At 38.2% G+C, this 19,137-nt stretch overlaps 1 protein-coding gene across 1 annotated transcript in view; it reads right to left on the reverse strand.

The window, feature by feature from the left end:
- NOL4L (nucleolar protein 4 like) overlaps positions 1 to 19,137 on the reverse strand; it is a 1,816,355-nt gene that overhangs the window by 1,221,641 nt on the left and 575,577 nt on the right. Inside the window, exon 2 of the mRNA XM_044090353.1 lies at positions 955 to 1,110. Coding sequence (XP_043946288.1) covers positions 955 to 1,110 — 156 coding nt within the window. The remainder of the gene's footprint in view (positions 1 to 954; positions 1,111 to 19,137) is intronic.

Raw genomic sequence — 19,137 nt, forward strand, 5'->3', positions numbered from 1 at the left:
AAACCTGATAGTGTTTTAGTACATTCATCAGGAAGCTGGACTTTCAGGGAAAATTATTTTGGCATTTTTTTCCTTTCAGAATCTTCACACTTCAGGCGTACCCAAAAGAACCATTCAGAGTTCTTATGAAACAATATATCCCTTTATTTTCGAGCAAGGCATAAACTACACATTAATGGTACTGTTCTATAAATCTAGAGACAAGGGCATCATTGATTAAGAGCCTGGTGGGTATATGAACATAATCCTCTCTATATGTAACACTGACATTTTTTTATCTGACACACCCTCCTCCTCCTCTTGTTCTGCACTGTTTCCTCTGCCATCTAGTGGACATATGGGACATGTACTCCCAGAAGCGATATCATACCTGTAGTCACACTTGTCATCTCATCTTCTTCAGATTTCTGACAGTTTTCCTCCGTAAGCTATGCTCCAACACATGCACTATATTCTCATTCTTATTTCCAGAAGCCTCACTCTTCCCATCTCATGGAACATGCTTACACTGTTTTCTAACTCCCAAATGCAGAACTTTGCTCATTATGATGCTCTTTTGTCACATGATTGGAGAAATGTTTTTCATCATTCACTTTTCTCTGCTTTGTGCACCAACAACTTAATTCTGTCAGGTTTCTATTCAGTTACCTGTCTGCTGTGTGCAGTCATTTCCATATTACTTATTCAGTTGAATTAGGAAGTTATTTACATGTGTTATACCTAATGTGTGATACAAGCTGAAATAAGTATTATGATTACTTCACCAATGCTATGCTCAGCTTTTATAGTTCTTGTATTGTCAAAAAAAAAATAAATAAATAAATAAATAAATAAATAAACAAACAAACAATGAAATACAGAAACCAGCCTTCTGGCTTTGTGCAGAATTTCTGGAAATGAGTAGAGGAAATTCAATAAATACTGTGAAGATGGAAAGAAAAACATAAATCTCACCGCTTTGTAGGTTTTCTTCTGACCAGCATGCTTTGGGGGTTTGCCTGGTTCAGCTGATGCCTCCACATGCATGGAGTAAATGATGTCAAAAAAATCCTCCACCACCGCTACCCGCTTCAGAGAGGTGCAGTCCTGGGCAGAAAGTCCATCTCCACTCTGCAATGAAACATGTCAGAAAGCTTAGTTACTGGCATTTTAATAGGCAGCATGCACACCAAGGACACATTATACAACAATGAGTTACAGGGGAGACATTAAGCAGCTGTGTGCTAGGCAGAATTGTTCCAAGAGCTCTTCCGCTCCTTCAGGTAAAGTCACTTTGATACTAACAAGCTTATGCTTCAGCCCTTCAAAGAAAGAAAAAGACGTACTCACTGAGAAGATGGGGCCAGGTTAACAATATTAAATGCAATGTCATACAAACTGTCAGATTTTTCCTATTTCCTGAAGGCATTCCATCTAACTTTCTTAAAATAAATCCCTGATTTTTAAATTATAAAAAAAAAGTCTCTCTCAGAAACAGACACATAATTCTGCAGTGAACCTAAGTTTCTTCTAGAAATAATAGGCTTTCAGTCTTTCTGCATATATATATATATATATATATATATATATATATATATATATATATATATATATATCAGAGTTGGGCAGCTTTGCACCTCCCGTGATGGAGAGCCATAACTCAGAGGTGACTGGAGTGCTTGTTAACAGCACAGCCTCTCACCACCATCTCTGCATTGGTCCCAGCAGAGAAGCTTTTGAAATGCACCTTTTCCATTACTTTGCAATAATGTTGTTTTCATTTCCAATTAGACCAGTATCTAGGATAATCACACAAGGGGGCAGAGGGTGGGATCAGCATAAGAACACATTGTCTTTTGTTCACATGATATTACTGACTGCTGTTCCCAAAAGAACAACTCCTGTGAGGCAAAGTGAGGGGTATAAAAAAGGGGCATTTAACAAGTCAGATTGTGCAAACACAGATACTGTTTCTTACAAAGGTTTCAAGTGAATATGACAAGCAAAAATCACGCTCGTTATTAGTTTATTTAGAGGCAACATTTCAAACACTGGAAGCTTTTTGTAGTTCAGAGTTTTCTAATCTTTACATAGTAAAGGATGTTTAATTCAGTGAGGTAAGTAAATCAATCTTGCACTGAACATGAAACAAAGAGTGGATTTCAATTCCAGCATCACCCTCACCAGCAGTGCTGATAAGGTACATATGCGGTCACAAAGACTAGAACACAGACAGGGAACACTAACACAATCCATATATGCCTTTACTAATAAGTTGTGTGACTTCTGACTTTAAGTGGTGCAGCCTTACGATCACAATTTCAATTGATTAAGCTCGTTTGGTCCAGCCCTGTTACCAAGGTACTTCCTCTCTAGGTTATGTCACAAACTGGACTAGGCCTCAATTAACAATTCTTTGATCCTGCTTTATTTCCTTAAAATTACCTCTGATCACCTTGCCAAGATAAAACTGCAACAAACCTATCATTTTGCTGCATGTCCATATGGGTTTTCCATTTAAGATATATATTTGCACCTTTTTACTAGTGTTCTTAAAACGTTTTACTTTTAGAGCTATAATTTCAGTTCTTATTTAAGCTGTAAATCATTTCACTTTTCAAGCTGTCAATTTCAGTTATTCTACAGGAATGTAACGGAAGGTAATATGCACACCAAGCGATCTTCAGTTTATTGAATCAATTAAGCTGACCTGGTTTCCATGGTAAACACAGTTGGCACAGAGCATTAAGGTTAAGACTGTGAGATGTAGTTCCTATGGTACAAGGTTTGATTCCTTCAACCCTAGTCTGTCTTCTGTGTGAGCAAGCCACTGAAGCAGATGCTATTCCCTGACAAACGATAGTGTGTCCAGTGGGCATATCTGGGTAACAAATGGGTATTATTATAGCCACTTCACCTACAGAGCTCACTTACCCACACTGGAAAAAATACACTACATTGCTTATACAGTTAAAGTACATCTTCTACAGCTACCTTATTTTATCATCTAATAAAATTATTTGTTATTGCATTATTTATGTGTACATTTCTTACTCAGGCTGGTATGGGCTTGGCCCTGACTTTTATAACACGTATAAGCACATCTAAAAACGCTTCTCCTCACAAGTCGATAGCACCAGCTGTTCATATACATAATTTCCTTGTATATATTCTTCCACTCAGTCTGTTGTTCTTTTACATACCAAAAACTGAAACTGATTACAGTTTCTAACTAGGAATTTTGAACCTTAAAGTGTCCAGCTCATATTATATATATAAAAAAATGTGACAACCAAAGTACACACTATCCAACAGGAAAACGTGACACATTTAACATGAGGATAATATATTTAAGAAAACAACTTAGTACAACTGCACAGATTTTAAAAACAGAAGCTAGTTTACTCAGGACTCAGTAAAACATTATTATTTATCTATTTATTGTAAAAAATGCATATTTTTAGAAGACTTGGCTTGTACTGAATGTGTAAATAAGATCTGTAAAGTGGTACACATTTATCAACTAACAAATTGTGATGTATTATTACATGGACACTTCAAAACTCAAGAAGTGTTAACTAATAGCAATCTTCCTATTTACTATGTAGTCAGTTTTGGCTTCAACACTTATACATATAGTTGTACCAGAAATAACAGTGAGATGAAAACTGATATTTTTATTTATTGGCTGGGAAAAAAAAAACATTGAGCAGCAGATTAGACATTTCACTGCGCTATACCATATGAACAGAGAAACTAAAATTCCAGGTCCCAGACTTATGAAAAAATATGTACCAAGACACTTCCTAAAAAAATATAAACAGTGCAAACTACTGCTACTGTTTTTGGATACAGCAATGCATGAATAAATTATTATGACGAACATGTTCTGAAAATAAATTTATAGTTATATACTCATCAAAACAATGAAAGGGATATCCAAATGGTCAGGGCAAATTTACAGTCTGAAAGTTACAAGATTAATTGTTGTATGGTGTTTGCTAATTTTACACAGTCTGAAAGAGTTATACTGTATTATCAATAAGCCATCAGGTCAATTCTGAGGGGATTTACAAATGTATCCTCTTTTGGAGTGCTTACTTAAAAATCATGCATCAGCTTTTCTTTTTATTTAATTGCCATCAGGTTAATGCTTTTAGTTTAGATAATATCAATTATATAAAATAAAAAGCAAGCAGTTTCACTGACTGCTAAGCATTAGCTGTAGGCCTGTAGCTGATGTTTGTGATGAGGTTTTATCACGAAACACTGACTTTATTTATGTATTTATTTAGTTGACATTTGTTTTACCGGGGAGTTCTGACTGGTAGTTGTCCATTTTCAGCAAAGGTGTGGGGAGAAATGTTCCAGAATACAATTAACAAGCACACAGTTTCTTACATATTAGTTACACATTAGTTACACAGCAGATATTCATGTCTATAGAATTACAGAATACAACTAACGCAACGATACATAAGATACATATTGGTGTCTAGGCCGTTCTACAATGAGAACAAGACAGAAGCTAGATGGGAGAAATAAAGGAAATATTGGGGGGGGGGTTAGTGAAATGATAAGAGAGGGAGCTTACATTTTGCAATAGGGTGGGTAATAGATGCTCTGGCATCTACAATTGGCCGCATAGGTGGTTGGTAAATGCTTTTGAGTATTTTTTGGAATACCAGAAATCTTTTGCACAATTGGAAGGGTGGTATGTAGAAAATGAAACTCCTCATAGCTAATTTGTTGTTCAATAAACATATCGTTAAGCTCATTTTTAATTTTGTCATACGCTATTGTTAAGTTCGTTTCAAGAGGAAACTACACAGGTGTTATCAGATAGGAGTTTTGCCATCCTATTGATATAATCATTCTGTCATAACTACAAGTCCAAAATGGAAATAAATCAAAAATAAATAAATCAAATAGACTGCCGAGAATGATGAAGTGTGGTAGATGTTCTATTTGTTATTACATTTTAACCTGTGATGAGTTTAAAATTAAAGATGTAAATTTTAAGATAAAAGGGGTACATAACTGCCAGACTGATGGCATTGTCTATGTCGCATTATGTCAGTGTTGCCCTAGCTATTATATGAGGAAGACTGAACGCAAACTTAACGAAAGATTTTGCGAGCATGTAAACGACATAAAGAAAAAATAAGGATAACAGTGCATTGGCTAGATACATATCTGAGTTTCCAGGGCATAGTTTTAAATTTACTCTTGAGCCGCGGTGGTACAGCAGTAGCGTTGTTACCTCACAGCAAGAGGTTCTCCCATTCAATTCTCGGCTGGGCTTGTGAGTGCATTCTGTGTGGAGTCTGCATGTCCTCCCCGTGGTTGGGTAGCATTCGAAAGACATGCGTGCATAAATGGGCATGCCTTTGTTGAAGGTTGGGCGTCGAGCTGGCACCTCGGCGTTTCATAAAAATCTATTGCCAATCATTAGCGGACCGGAGTTCCACTGTGGCGACCCCTTACCGGGAAAAGCTGAAAGACAAGCAACAACAACAGTTTTAAATTTACTCTTATTGAAAAAAGTGAATGAGAGAGAGAACGTGGTGGTCCATGGTTGTTACTCTTAGAGAGATGAGAACTTTTCCTTGATTCGAGTACATGGTCCTGACTAAATGACCATATATTAATTAGTTGTCCATTGAAGGTAAAAGGACTTGAACGGTAATTATATTCCCTTTAAGAGTACCTTATTGAGACTGTATTTATGTATGCATCTTTATATTTTCTGTATTTTTTTATTTCTACTGTTTGTCGCTTTAAATTTTAGACGGGTTTGGGGGTTTGGCTGTCATGTGATTTGTAAATACGTATTTAAACTGTGTTTTAAACTATAGTAAATTTTGCTGATGAAGTTTCTGCTACATTAAAATGAAAGCAGTAAAAAAGTTGTATTTCTTATTTTCTCCTGTGTTTAAACATACATTCTTGTGGTTTGCTTACAAGCTTTGTGGTCCGAGTCTCTGTGGACTAGCATGGTTTTTAAAATTACATACAGGGGTCTATATTATACAGTCAAAGCTTTAAGTAATCGAATACCTAAAGCTCAACATCTAAACAGCGAAAGCTGTAAACATCGAACAGCCATTTCCGCAAATTCTTTCATAAGGAAAGAATTCACTTGGTCGGAGAAAAAAAAAATTCAAACCGTAATCGAGTGGAGGCTGTGCCCCCCCACCCCCAACTAAATATAGCAACTCCGAGATCACTCTACAGTGGAGAAAAGGGCAGATTCTTGATAACGGCCAGGCAAATTCTTTCCCTACAAAAGCGGAAGTGGCTGTTCGATATTTACAGCTTTCGTTGTTTAGGTGTCGATCTTTAGGTATTTAATTACCTAAAGTTTCGATCACCTAATATAGACCCATGTACAGCAGTATCCATGGCTAGTAGGTGTCATAAAATCTTTTATGTGATTCAAAGCACCAAACTACATGTCCACCTTTTTAACAATGTACATAACATAAAATTCATATAGTGACGTTGGTAAAAGACAAGATACCTGAGCTCTGAATTAACCTTTGTTTGTTCAAATGAAACCAACTTAAAAAGATGAAGTCTGCTACTAGCATTGCCATCTTGGTTTCGGACGAATTAACTCATTGCCTCCACTGGAGCTCTAGAAAGTTGTTCTCTATTTTCCAATGGTTATTTTTCTGAGCCTGTTTACAACATCACTATAAAGTCACAATATAAGCAAATGTTCACATCCCTACAGCTACATTATTAAAGAAATACAAACAGCAAACTGTTCAGCACAAAAATACCTTTAAAGTGGTAACAACCATTAGATTCACAGACTTGATGGATATTATATGCCACAAGAAACAGGATAAACACTTCTTGCAATGTTTTGCAAACAACTTAGAATAGTTCAGTGACTACTCAGCTACATACAGGGTAAAGTATATTTTAATTCATGCAGCTATGAGCTTTCATATGAGATCAAGCATTTCTGTGGTGGTTAGTTATTGAGATGTTTACAGAAATGTGAACATTTTGACAATATGCGTAACTGGGTATAACAACAGCACCTAATATCTCAGTAGCTGACTTAGACCAGTGTGAAGTATCAATGCATTGTCCATCATAGCAGCTTTAAAATGGACTCTTTTAACAGACTGTATGGTAGTACAGTTTTGCAGGTATTAATGTGAGCATGAGCTAGTAATATAAGACACCTACAAGTATCATTCAACCAATGTTACAGAAATGCCTGGAGATGTCACTACTGCTTATTAAGAAGAAGAAGATCAATTTTAGACAGCTCATCATCTTCTTTCGGCTGTTCCCATTAGCGGTCGCCACAGTGGATCATCTGTTTCTATTTCTTCCTGTCCTCCACATAAATATTTACTGCTGTCTGCATGAATGTTTTGGCAAAGTTTTACGCCGGATGCCCTTCCTGACGCAACCCTCCCCATTTATCCGGGCTTGGGACCAGCACAAAGAAATGCACTGGCTTGTGCATTCTGAAGCCCAGGCTGATCATCAATATATCACCCACATTAGTTTATTGCCAGAAAATTCCAACCACGTATCACTTACACTTAAAAAAACAACAAAAACAAAAAGATTTTAAAACATTACTTTTTGGAACATCCACTGCAAAATCAAGCCATTTCATGGTTTGCTTTTCATCCCTTAACATAAACAAACAGTAACACTACTAAGCATACATGCATGGTTTGCATTATGTAATAGCACCCATACGTCTGTAATGACTACACTGACAAGGTATCCTCAATCCACACTATTTTATTTCCCAGGACCTGAACAAAGAGGTCAGCTAAACTATAATTTCTTTCGAATTATACACTCTGGCCAGATATTTACTTCGGAACAACTGCATGTTAACCTATTATTAATCATGCTATTTATTTTCAGCTACATATAATTCTGTGGTGCACTACCTGGACAAGAAACTACCCTTTCATTTTTATCGTGCTATATCCTTCCTCATGGCTAAAGTTAAATTAAATAAAACAATAATGGATAGTGGAAGCATGCTTCACATTTCTTTGTCTTTCCTTGCATCTTACTGTTTTCGACCTATTCAGTCCAAAAACACATTTCAAAACATCACATCAGCTTGTTATACTGCTTGAGTTTTTGCACTAATTTGATACAGTTCCATGTTGTCATATCACCAGTAAAATGTACTTTCCAGACATACTCTCTTTGTCCATTTTTTCCTTTTTCATACCATATTTCCTGTAATGATCACTTAGGAATAAGAAACAATGAAACAATAATAAAATGCAGCTTCATAGAATATGAGCACCGTCTTCATAAGCCAAAGATGATACATTCCCCTACTGGTTATCCTCTCTTATTCAACCTAGAAAGACCTCTGTGATAAGTCATGGTCTGCAAAGTTGTGTGCATTTTGTAGAATCCATATCTTGCCCCCCATCCACTACACATATTTGTGAACAACTGCTAGGCCCCCATGACCTCCAAACACATGGAATGTGTTTAGAATGAGAAAAAAAAATCATATTTCTAAAAGGGTTGTAATCTCAACTGAATAAAACCCAATCCACAGGCAACTAACTTCATGTGTAGTCACTCACAAAATGCTTCATCTTTTATCCTCCCCAAGTACACAAAAGCCAATAAGTGGCAATGACTCAGTGTGGGCTCTAACTCTTACAAACAGCCCTAATGCTTGTGAATCGTTTCACACATTACCTAATGGAAGCCATGATCACAACTCATTCATATCTCTCTTTGTGGTCATTAAAAGTTCACTTATCACTGTCACTATCAGACCTTGAAAGCAAACTCTGATCCCTTTGTTAACAATTACAGTACAGTCATTAACTTGTAAACAATGAAAGATGGAAATAATTATATTCAGTGTTTTGATAACATACTGCTGTGTGTGAGATAAAGGCTCAGAAGACAATGGGACAGACAGCAATAGTGTCCCAAACATCAAACACTTACTGAAAAAGAGAAAAACACTGCCTCGCATTCAGGGCAGGACTCCACCTAGCTTGTTGACCACCTAAAAAAATTCAGTTTTATACCACACTTCTGATCCCACCATGGTGCTCTGGCCATGTGGTTGCACCCATCTGAGAATCTCCTTTCCTCCTTGCACCAGTGAGTCTGGTTTACCATCCCAAATGATTTACCATCCCAAATTATGGCTTTCTATGCTGGAGAAGGGGACCAGTAATGGAGACCTTTCACTTAAGGTGACCAATGAGGAAGATGGTTAGCCCTCCTGGCATGTGTTTTTGCCCCACCCCTCCCCCAGCAGCCTGCCCTACATGCTAGTTCCTTATTTCAAGGGTTACTGCAGCCACTGCACCAACACTGGTTGGCAGTTCCAAGTCTGTCGCATGCCCCTTTCTTTGTCCCTGATACAGACTATCCAGGATTTGCCAGGAGTCAACAGCACCACAGGTTGGGATGCCCCCCCCCACCCCCCTTGATGGCAGTGATATGTTGGCCCGTCACTCTGCCTCTTTGCATGAAGGGAGTGATAATGTTGGCCACTCAATCTTGCCCTCTTTGCATTGCACTTCCAACACCTGAACTGCTAACAGACCAGGGTCATTTGGGTCATGGTCAGGACTTTATCAAAGTGTACCATGAAATCACCTAAACTGCATTAATTTATGACACATATCTAGAATAAAGGTAGAACCTAATTGTATATATATTGTACATACTGAATATTTACTATACATGCTGCAGTTTGAGCCAGTTATATAACTTGATATGGAGTGTTAATTATGACAGTTTTTTTTTTGTTATGTCTGTATGTTTAGTGAGAGTTCTGGCAGGTTGCTTGCAGAACATTCTTAACTATTTATCACTGTGTGTATCTACTTGGGAATATCAGCTTTGCTATTCTCTGTCTGTTGTTGTCTGAGCCTGAAAATGGTCCACTGGCTTCAGTGTTCTATTCCGGTTAACAAATGAAAACAAATAAATAAATAAATCAATGGGCCCATAAAATAATCTTTCATAAGAAAAGTGAATCTCTGTTACAAAACATTTCTGAGTACCGAAATCAGAATATGCCCTCTCCCACATAACTGCCTCCCAGTATATAGCGCAAATCTCTTTCAAAAGGCTATTAGAATCTCTCAGTCTGTAACAGTTGTGACACCCTGACGACATCCCACCCTGTCTCAGCCTGCCTAATACTTACTGGCTGTGTACAGCTGCTCTGCTCTTAACCTTATCTATGAGAACTACATCTCGTGTGTATCTTGGAAACTAAGCACGGTGTCCTGCTGTGCGTTTCATTCCAAAACTCAAGACCATGCACAAGACACCAACATTTTCATTACTGCAATGCACATCTGACAAGTTTTTTTCCAAAAATGCAGTTCAGAAGCCCAGTCTGAACACACTAGTAATCTTTCCTTATAACCTAACTGTTTGATCACTTATACATACATCTCACTGTAAAAGCTTTGGCAATGACTGATTTGCTCACCTAAAGCTTAATTAGCTTATGCCGGACATTTCATTGCCCTTAGCTGACCATTCTACATGGTGCTGTATGAATGCTGTAAGACGTGTCTGTAAATCCATCTTTTCTTCTCTAATATCATGACTAGCAGCTGTACAGTTTGTCATACTCTCTTATCTTTCCTTGTATAATAATATCTTGCTATCAGGAGAAAAACGTTGAAAGCTTTGAATGTATTTTGCTTGAAACATTTAACCTTTGGCCTAAGTCATTGCTAAAATGAGTCTTGGACCAGTCATTGACTCTATCTGGTTAACAACAAATAAAAAACAGAAATTGAGCTCTTGGTGATATAAGGAAGTAGCTGAGTTAACGTATATGTGGGCTGCAGGTAGACAAATGAAAAATTGCTGAACCATGATTTTTTTACTTATTAGCCAATAGGCGGTACAGTACAGGTCAATCAGATTTTCATTGCAAACAGAAACACTTTGAAGTTATTTTCTGCTGTTCAGTGATTTATGGATCAACCAGCCAGTTTAAAGGTAGCCTCTCAGGAGGACTCATGATAATTTTGTAATTGCCAGATGATTGAAGGTAAAACAAATCAAATCACCTAATAACTGTGAAAAATAGGAAAGTCCCCCTATATAGGGTGCTACACCCCCGTAACCTTTTCTTGATGTGATTATCACTGAGAATGTATAACTTTTTAGCTTTTCCCATGACAGCACTCTCATTTAGTGAACTTCCAGTTCATCCAAGCACGCATTATCACACACTTGGACACTAAAAAAGTGACCAGCTGCCAATCTGCAAATTCTAACAAGTGTCCTAGATTCAATGACTGTGTTTTGCTTTAATTTATACAGCTGCTGGTGAATTCAGTGCTCTTTTTGGCAGTTGTGAGTCTGGCCTGCTAGTTTGACTTGTCCTTTTCATACATGATCAGTACAATGAGACTACACACACACACACACACACACACACACACACACACACACACACACACACACACGCACGCACGCACGCACACACACACACACACACACACACACACACACACACACACACACACACACACACACACACACATGCACACACGCACACACGCACACACACACACACACAACACACACATACACACAAACACAAACACATTATGAAGTTTTCCTGGTGCTAACCAGCTGCTATAGATGCTTCTCCTGGGACATGTATCTCTGGATCAATATTTCATGTGGTGCTGCTGTATTACACTGCCTTTTACTTTAGAACTTACATAACTTTGTCAGATTTGCCCTTTGGGTATTTCCTGGTCTCCCAGCCTCCACTGACCTTCTGCTAACCATTGTTTATTTATTTATTCAATTTGGTAACCAGTGTAACAGATCCAAATGAACCTATTTCAGTCTCATTCTGGACAAACATACATGACAGTAGACAAATAAGTTAACAAGAAATATTACATATACAAAAAATGTTGTATGAAGATCGCAATGAATGAAAAACAGTAATAACAGCAAAGCAGACTGTAGAATAAAAAAGATCCACATAATGGCTAAACTTCTTGGACACAATTTATTTAAGTGCTTTTTGTCCAACTTCTTAAGTCCAACAATCCAGTTTAGCCATTTTGTGGATCTTTTTTATTCTACAGTCTGTTTTTCGTGACAACAGCAAAGCACACAGCACAGAGGACAATAGGAATGACAGAGAATGAAATATTAAAGAGATAGCATACAGAGTACAGAAGATAGCAAAAGTAAAGTAAGGAGATACAGAAATCAACTATATACAATGTGGAGGAGATGTGATATATGAGTTTAGGGAAATAATATGAGAAAGATAATGGTGCCTGACTGGTGAAGGGGTGAGTACAGGATTAGGTGATGTGTCCAGAGGGAAAGCATTTGCAAACTGAGTCCATATGATCATAAAATCATATTAGGTTACTAGGCTAATGACCCCAGGACCCTTACAAGCCTAGCCAAGGTCAACCCATGTTCCCAAGGGTGTCTGGTTCAAGCAGACACTAAAATCAGCACCTATTGCCCCTGTCCAAGATGGACACAGGTGGAACCCCCAGGGTGAATTTCCTGTTACCCATCTAATTGTCCAAATTATGCTTAAATAGGGCCAACGAGGGGCTTTGTTTAACATGAATAAGAAGTTTGTTCCAAAGGTGGGGTAACCTCTGTGAGATAAATCTGTCTCTCCAGCAAGTTCTGTTGATGTCACATACCGGGTTAAGGTCCTTTGAGTGAGTGACCTGTGTGCTATTTGATTTGCGAATGTGGAGCATTTCCATTAAAACTGGGTAGGAGATTGCTCCATATACAAGGCACAGATTGCCTCTGAGCAGTCTGCACAACTCAGAAGTAAAGTGACAATGGTTTCAGTCTGTCTGCATAAGGCAGATCTTTAAGACCCTGAATTGCCTTTGTAAGGAACCTTTGTGGTCTCTCCAATTACTGCAGGTGTTTGGAAAGAAACATACCAAAGGCAACGTTGCACTCTATTACTGGCCTGATGAGGGAAGGGTATAGGGGGGGTTACAACTTATTTTCTTGAAGCAATGCCCTTACTTATGAAATGAGCAATATAAAATGCCCTTCTTACCACTGTGGAGACATGGTGATCAAAGCTAATGTTGATGTCAACCTATGTGCCCATACCTCTCATCACTGACTGTGTGCCTAGGGTACTGATATTGATGTGGTAGTTTGCAAGAACATCACCCTTGATGAAGGGAATGATAATGCATTTTTTTCATTAAGTTTAAGACTATGACTTTGACACTAGCCGTTAGTCTGCATAAGATGTTCTTTCAGGATGTTGACATCACTAGAAGTTTCAATGATCACTCTCAGTTTGCAGTCAGCAGCAAACTTTGTCAGCCTGTACTTTGCAAAAGTAAATTCCGAATAGCAGAGGTCCCAGAACTGATTCCTGTGGAACACCACTGGTTACGGGTCTGCTGGAGGAGGTGGACTCCCCCATTTTGACCATATGAGTTCTATCAGTGAGCTAGTTTGCAACCCTCCTGACAATATATGGGTTGATACCCATCTGGGTGAGTTTATCAATGATGCTTGAGTGGGAGATTGTGTCAAAGGCTTTGGCTAAGTTTAGGTAGGCCGTAAGCACAGATTTCCCCTCGTCCAGGGCTTTGGTGACTGTCTCGAAGAAGTCCACCATGTTTAACAGGCATGATCTTCCTTTGACAAAGACAAAGTGGGTGGGGTCGAGCATTTGTTGCTTTCCTATATCTTTGTTAATAAGGTCCATGATGGGTGAAGGCAAGGTCATTCCATGGCCTTGCAGATATGGCTGGTCAGGCTAATGGATCTACAGTTCCCGAGGTCTATGGATGCACACCCTTTGTGCAAAGGGATGATGGTAGCTGTTTTCCATTCTGCTGGGATGAAGTCAGTGCTTTGGCTGTGATTGACAAGCATGCCCAATGGTGATGCTAATTCCTGTTTTAACCCATGTAAAACACAGCCCGGGATGTTGTCTGGTCCCATACAGGCTGTGTTTTTGGCTTTGAAGAGAGTGTTTAAGACTTGCTCCTTGGAGATACTAGGTGGGGAACAGGCGTTAGTGATGCTTTAGGGTATATTTGTTGGGGACAGGGGAGTGAACTTTCACTGAACCTCTCTGCCAGCAAGTTTACTATATCCACAGGTTCTGTATATGTAGTACCATTAACTACGAGTTCAGCGCAAATCTGAGCCTTACCTTTTAGGTTACAGCTGTAACTAAAGAACGCATTTTGGTTATCCTTACTTAGGGAAGCTAATCTGGATTTGTAGTTAGCTCAGAGGACTTCACTAGGAGTCTTATTATTTTGTTTAAGTTGAGGAGGGAGAGTTTCCAGTTTTGAGACTGTTCTTTCCTGCTCTTAGACAGCAATTTCCTTCTCCTGTTGTACAGCCTATTAATGGAAATTGTCCACCAGGCAGGTTTGTTTTTCCTTGAAGATCTTGCTTTATTTATTTATTTATTTATTTCCAGTTTGATGACCAGGGAGGTCCACTGGGCTCAAAGAGCCTGTTTTCAGTGGAGGCCGGGGGAGGAAAAGCTCCATGTTACATAGTACAAATTATTACATAGTAAAAATAGTACAATTAAGCATATTGTAATATTACATAGTAAAACTAAGCAAAGTATAACAGAAAATAGAAGAACATACACTACATACTTACATGCTGACAGATTAGAGAACAAGTAGTGCAGAGTTTATGTTGTACGGAGGTCGTAAATCATCTGTGAATGGTATAAAAACTAACATTAGTAAGATGGCAGTAAATAAGATTAATCCCCAGAAAAGGGGAGAATAAAGGTGGAAGGTATTTACGTACAATGAATGCATACATGTAATAAGCAGGTTAGGTAGGGAGAGTGCTTTAGTTCTATCAGGTATGGCAGAGTCAAGACAATTACACAGCTGCTCGTATAAAGCACTGGTGTATAACTCAGCATAGGTGGCTGTTCCATCAGTGGGGGGAGGGGCTATGAAGCTATTTATGCAGTCACAAACAACAGAGGCGTAAAAATAAGGGTATGCTTTATTAATATATGTGTATGTAAGTATGTATTGCTTGAAGGCACTGAGGGGGGTGCAATCATTTGTATGTTTATATTTTTTTGTTATGCCATTATTAGGAAAGTTTGCGTATGGTCTGGTACAGTTGGAGTGAAAAATAAAATGCTTCGTTAACTCCAAAATGCATATCAGTCTTAAAATGGATTTCAAGACTTGCACAGTTGTTAATTTAGTTTTAATCCCATCTTGTACTGTAAATTACTATCCAAAGGCATATTAACAAGTAATGTTCTTTGTCATCCTTATTTCTGTATGTACAAAATGTAAACACAACAAACCTGTATGCATGCATATATAATACCATATTCCATTATTTCATAAAACTATGTTCAGCAAAAATACTTGTAACTCTCTAACAAAGGCAGAACAATAGTTTGGTAGCTCATCCACCAAATGCGTACTGAATTTCATTTTAATCAGCGTGGCACAAATTTATGTATGATTTTTTTTTTGCAGGTTTTCAATAAAGAGATGCAATGCATGGAGGGAGAGGCTTTATAATATGACTGCTCTCTCATTAGCCACGACAATATTGGGAATCAATAGGTGAACAGCAGAAAATCTTGCTGATTGTTTTATAAAGCAATTAGTCACAGATCATCACTTTGGTTGTTGTTAAACCTTGCTACTGGCATTAAATGTCATTTATATTTTTTGACACCCTCTCACCCCTGCTCCTATCTCAATGATGTCTGTTGCCGTTTTTGTCTTCTTGCAAAAAATTTCATATCTTCCAGGTGCAACCCTACAACAATAGCTGACCTTGTTTCCTTTTCAGCCAAACAAATTATTTCCTTTTACTGCTGTATGTCCAGCCCCTACTGCCCCTCCCCAACAAGGGCAAGAACTCTTGACCTACTGCTATGTACCTATGTAATCTGTAGGCATAAACAATGAAAGCTCACCAAGTCTCTGTTTCATCAGACTTTTAACAGAAAAAGTCTGTCTTACTCTTTTTTTGTGGTTCTCAGAAGTAGCAAAATATGTGTGTGTGTATCTTTTTTCCAGGATCTGCGACCCTTTTCATGTGATACCTCATGGGAATCAATGGTGACTGCCAACACAGATAAGTAGAAGTCAATCTGAGATTCGCTTCCAATGTTTATCTTGTATACACAGTTCAAGACTTAAGTTCCACCAGTGCCCCCTGATTTTACCTCTCTATTGTGGGCTGTTTTTCATTAAACATCATGTTTTTTCGGGAAAATTAATGAATATTAGAAATACATATTATCAGCTACTAAAACAGACATCTTTTTTCATGTAATCAGCCTTATAAAGAGACCGAGACATTTCTTCAGATGTGTTCCTCATTTGGGGCTCTTGTGTCAGATTTAAGTCTAAATTATGCAGCAAGAATTTTACATCTGTGCTAGGCAATGACATAGTTTTGTCTGAAATACATACTTTTCCCAGACTGACAGGTATTTTGAGAAGAACAGCAGGGAAATTTGATATGCCTTTTTTCACAAAGCAGTGGAACAAACATAAAGATTATATAGGACGACAGAAGTACTTGGTATTATGGTATGATTACACCAGCTGTCTATGCTAAAGAACAGTAAACTACACGAAGCAGGTCAGGATAATTAGGCTGACTTTTCATGCAGTAGCAAAGTACTTTTGTCTGCATTTTATTTTACTAGTTTGACAAACAAGCAGGTGAACTGGGTCACCATTACCTTTTACAGGGAAAAGCCAGAAAAATAACAGAGAAAAATAAATCTGTAGAGATATCAGAAATGTGCATCAGCATATCCCAGTCAGTTGGGTAATGGGTTATGCAGTACATTATGAGTAATCAAGGTACCAGATCTCACTTCAGAGGGTAAAATGCACAAAACAAATATTAATACAACACAGTTCATAGTCTGCAAAGCTACTGTCCAGATTTTGGAGGGACACCACTAATTTGCTCTCAAACTTCTCTGCCATCACTAGTAAAATTGGAAATTCTTTTGAAAAATTCTAGGTTAATAGTGCCGACGTTTTAAAAATGTTCCTAATTTGAGGCCTTTTTCCTAATCATTTTTAACTCTGTAACTCTGGATGTACAAGTTAAGAGCCGGAACAGTTAGGTAACACAAACTGCTCTCTCCAACCAGCTTTGGTATTGGATAAACCCTTCTAGGTCACTCAGTGAGCCTTCCACCAAAGACAGAAAAGTCCTTGACACTCCCTTTAATATTAGTGAAATCTTCGCTGGACCTCTCCATACAAAAAAGCATTTGACATCCTCTGCTGAAGTCAGCACCCCCCCCCCCCGACAAAACAGATAAACACTCACTCTTAAACTTGCCCTGCTATATTCTTCATTACTGATTTGTAAAAAATGTGCATTCACTGATTTTCTTTCTGCATTTCACTTGGTCCCATATAAAATTACTAAACAGTTAATGTTAGATGTATCCAGATGCTTTTAGAGTTGTTTGGGGCTTCAGAGGCTGGCTGGCCTCAGAATCTGACAAGCAATGTTATGTTGAATTTTACGGCATTAGAAAATGCCTAGAAAGTGGGTAGGGCTTGAAAGCCAGGGCTATGTAATAGTTTAGGGCCACTGGCAGAAAATGATTTGCTACAACAGTGAAGTCTGGTGTCTGGAAAAACAGAATGGGACAGAATGGAAGATAAAGACCACAGGGATTTATCATAAGTGCTAAAGACAGAGCAAACATAAATGTGGCAATGTTGTAAGAAGAAAAAATTACAGACTATGAAACTTTGGATGAGCAGAGATAAATGCTACGTAACCACTCTGATTTTGTTAACATTTCCACAATACTATTCTCTGTGTGGGAATTGCAGGATAAACCTACATACTTTATTTGAAAAGGTTAAAGTGTTTGATTGGGGGGGAGCAGCTGGAAGCAATGTACAAGCTTATTCAGTAGAAGGCATAATATATACAATGAGGACAGTGCCTGTGAAATCATGTTAAAAAAAGAACACTTTTGTTTTAAAGAGGGAGGGAGTTTACAAAACATAGAGGGAAAGCCACATAGTTTGTATGGTCTATTTATGTAATCATGACAAACCGATTACTCAACCGTTGGCACGATTTATCTGGAAATACTGGCTACTAGGATTGACAATTCTCATCTGTTTCAGCATGGTACTATAACAACAGTGATCAAATCCACAAAATACACTACTTTAGAGTCAAAGCACACAATTTTTTAACTGTAGTACTGTTTGCTTATGTCTGTCACATAATTCCAGCTGTTGTGCTACTCTTCTGAGGATCATGTATTCACAACAGCTCATTATGCGTTAAAAGTCAAGACTGCTACTTTCAGCTGGGATCACTGACCAACACCTACAATTACCTAGCAGAACAGCACCGGTGTGGAGCTTGCATTACAACTTGGGGTCCTAAGAAATGCTGTCACATTCGTAAAACAATTAAGGGTAGAATTTGCTCACTCAGGCCAGGGGTGTGCTGCAAGGTGATTCCAAACACAACTGCTTCACCACTCTGCCTTAAAGTAGAGGAATGCTTTGCTACAATGCATGGTGTAATTCACCTTCTCGTTGTTCCTAGACGAGCTTAGTGAGAGGCATTTGTTTATTCTCAAACCAGAATCATTAATGTCTTGAGTGAATATTTTAGTTTTATGGTGTACAAACCAGAAACAGAATAATTTTACCAAGCACTATGTTTCCCCTCTACTTCCCGGCTCAGCTGCAGAACAGACAGGAATGGCAACATGTCCTGTCAGTATCACCCACAAACATTGTGCTCAGTCATTCCTAACGGACCTTCCACCTCTTTGACTTCTGCTTTAGTTCTACCATTTTGATATTGGAAGTTTTCACCATATCTGTAACTTATTCATGCCCTGACTTTATGTAGTTATCTTCACTGTCTGCACCTATGAGACCAATATTTTTTCACTTAAAGGACAGCTAAAAAGAACATAAGAAGCACCATCCCCAATACATTAACTTACTTCTTCGCTCAGCACTTGTAGTCCAAGAACAGCGTAACTCCATGTTTCATTCTTTTTACACATAACCTATAGGAACGTAGGAGTGGAAGAATAATACCAGGCCAACGATCACAGGGGCATAATATGCCTTTACGTAAACA

This window comes from Protopterus annectens, chromosome 12.part0 (assembly GCF_019279795.1).
Source record: "Protopterus annectens isolate FY-2018-M chromosome 12.part0, PAN1.0, whole genome shotgun sequence".
Classification (NCBI taxonomy): Eukaryota; Metazoa; Chordata; order Ceratodontiformes; family Protopteridae; genus Protopterus; species Protopterus annectens.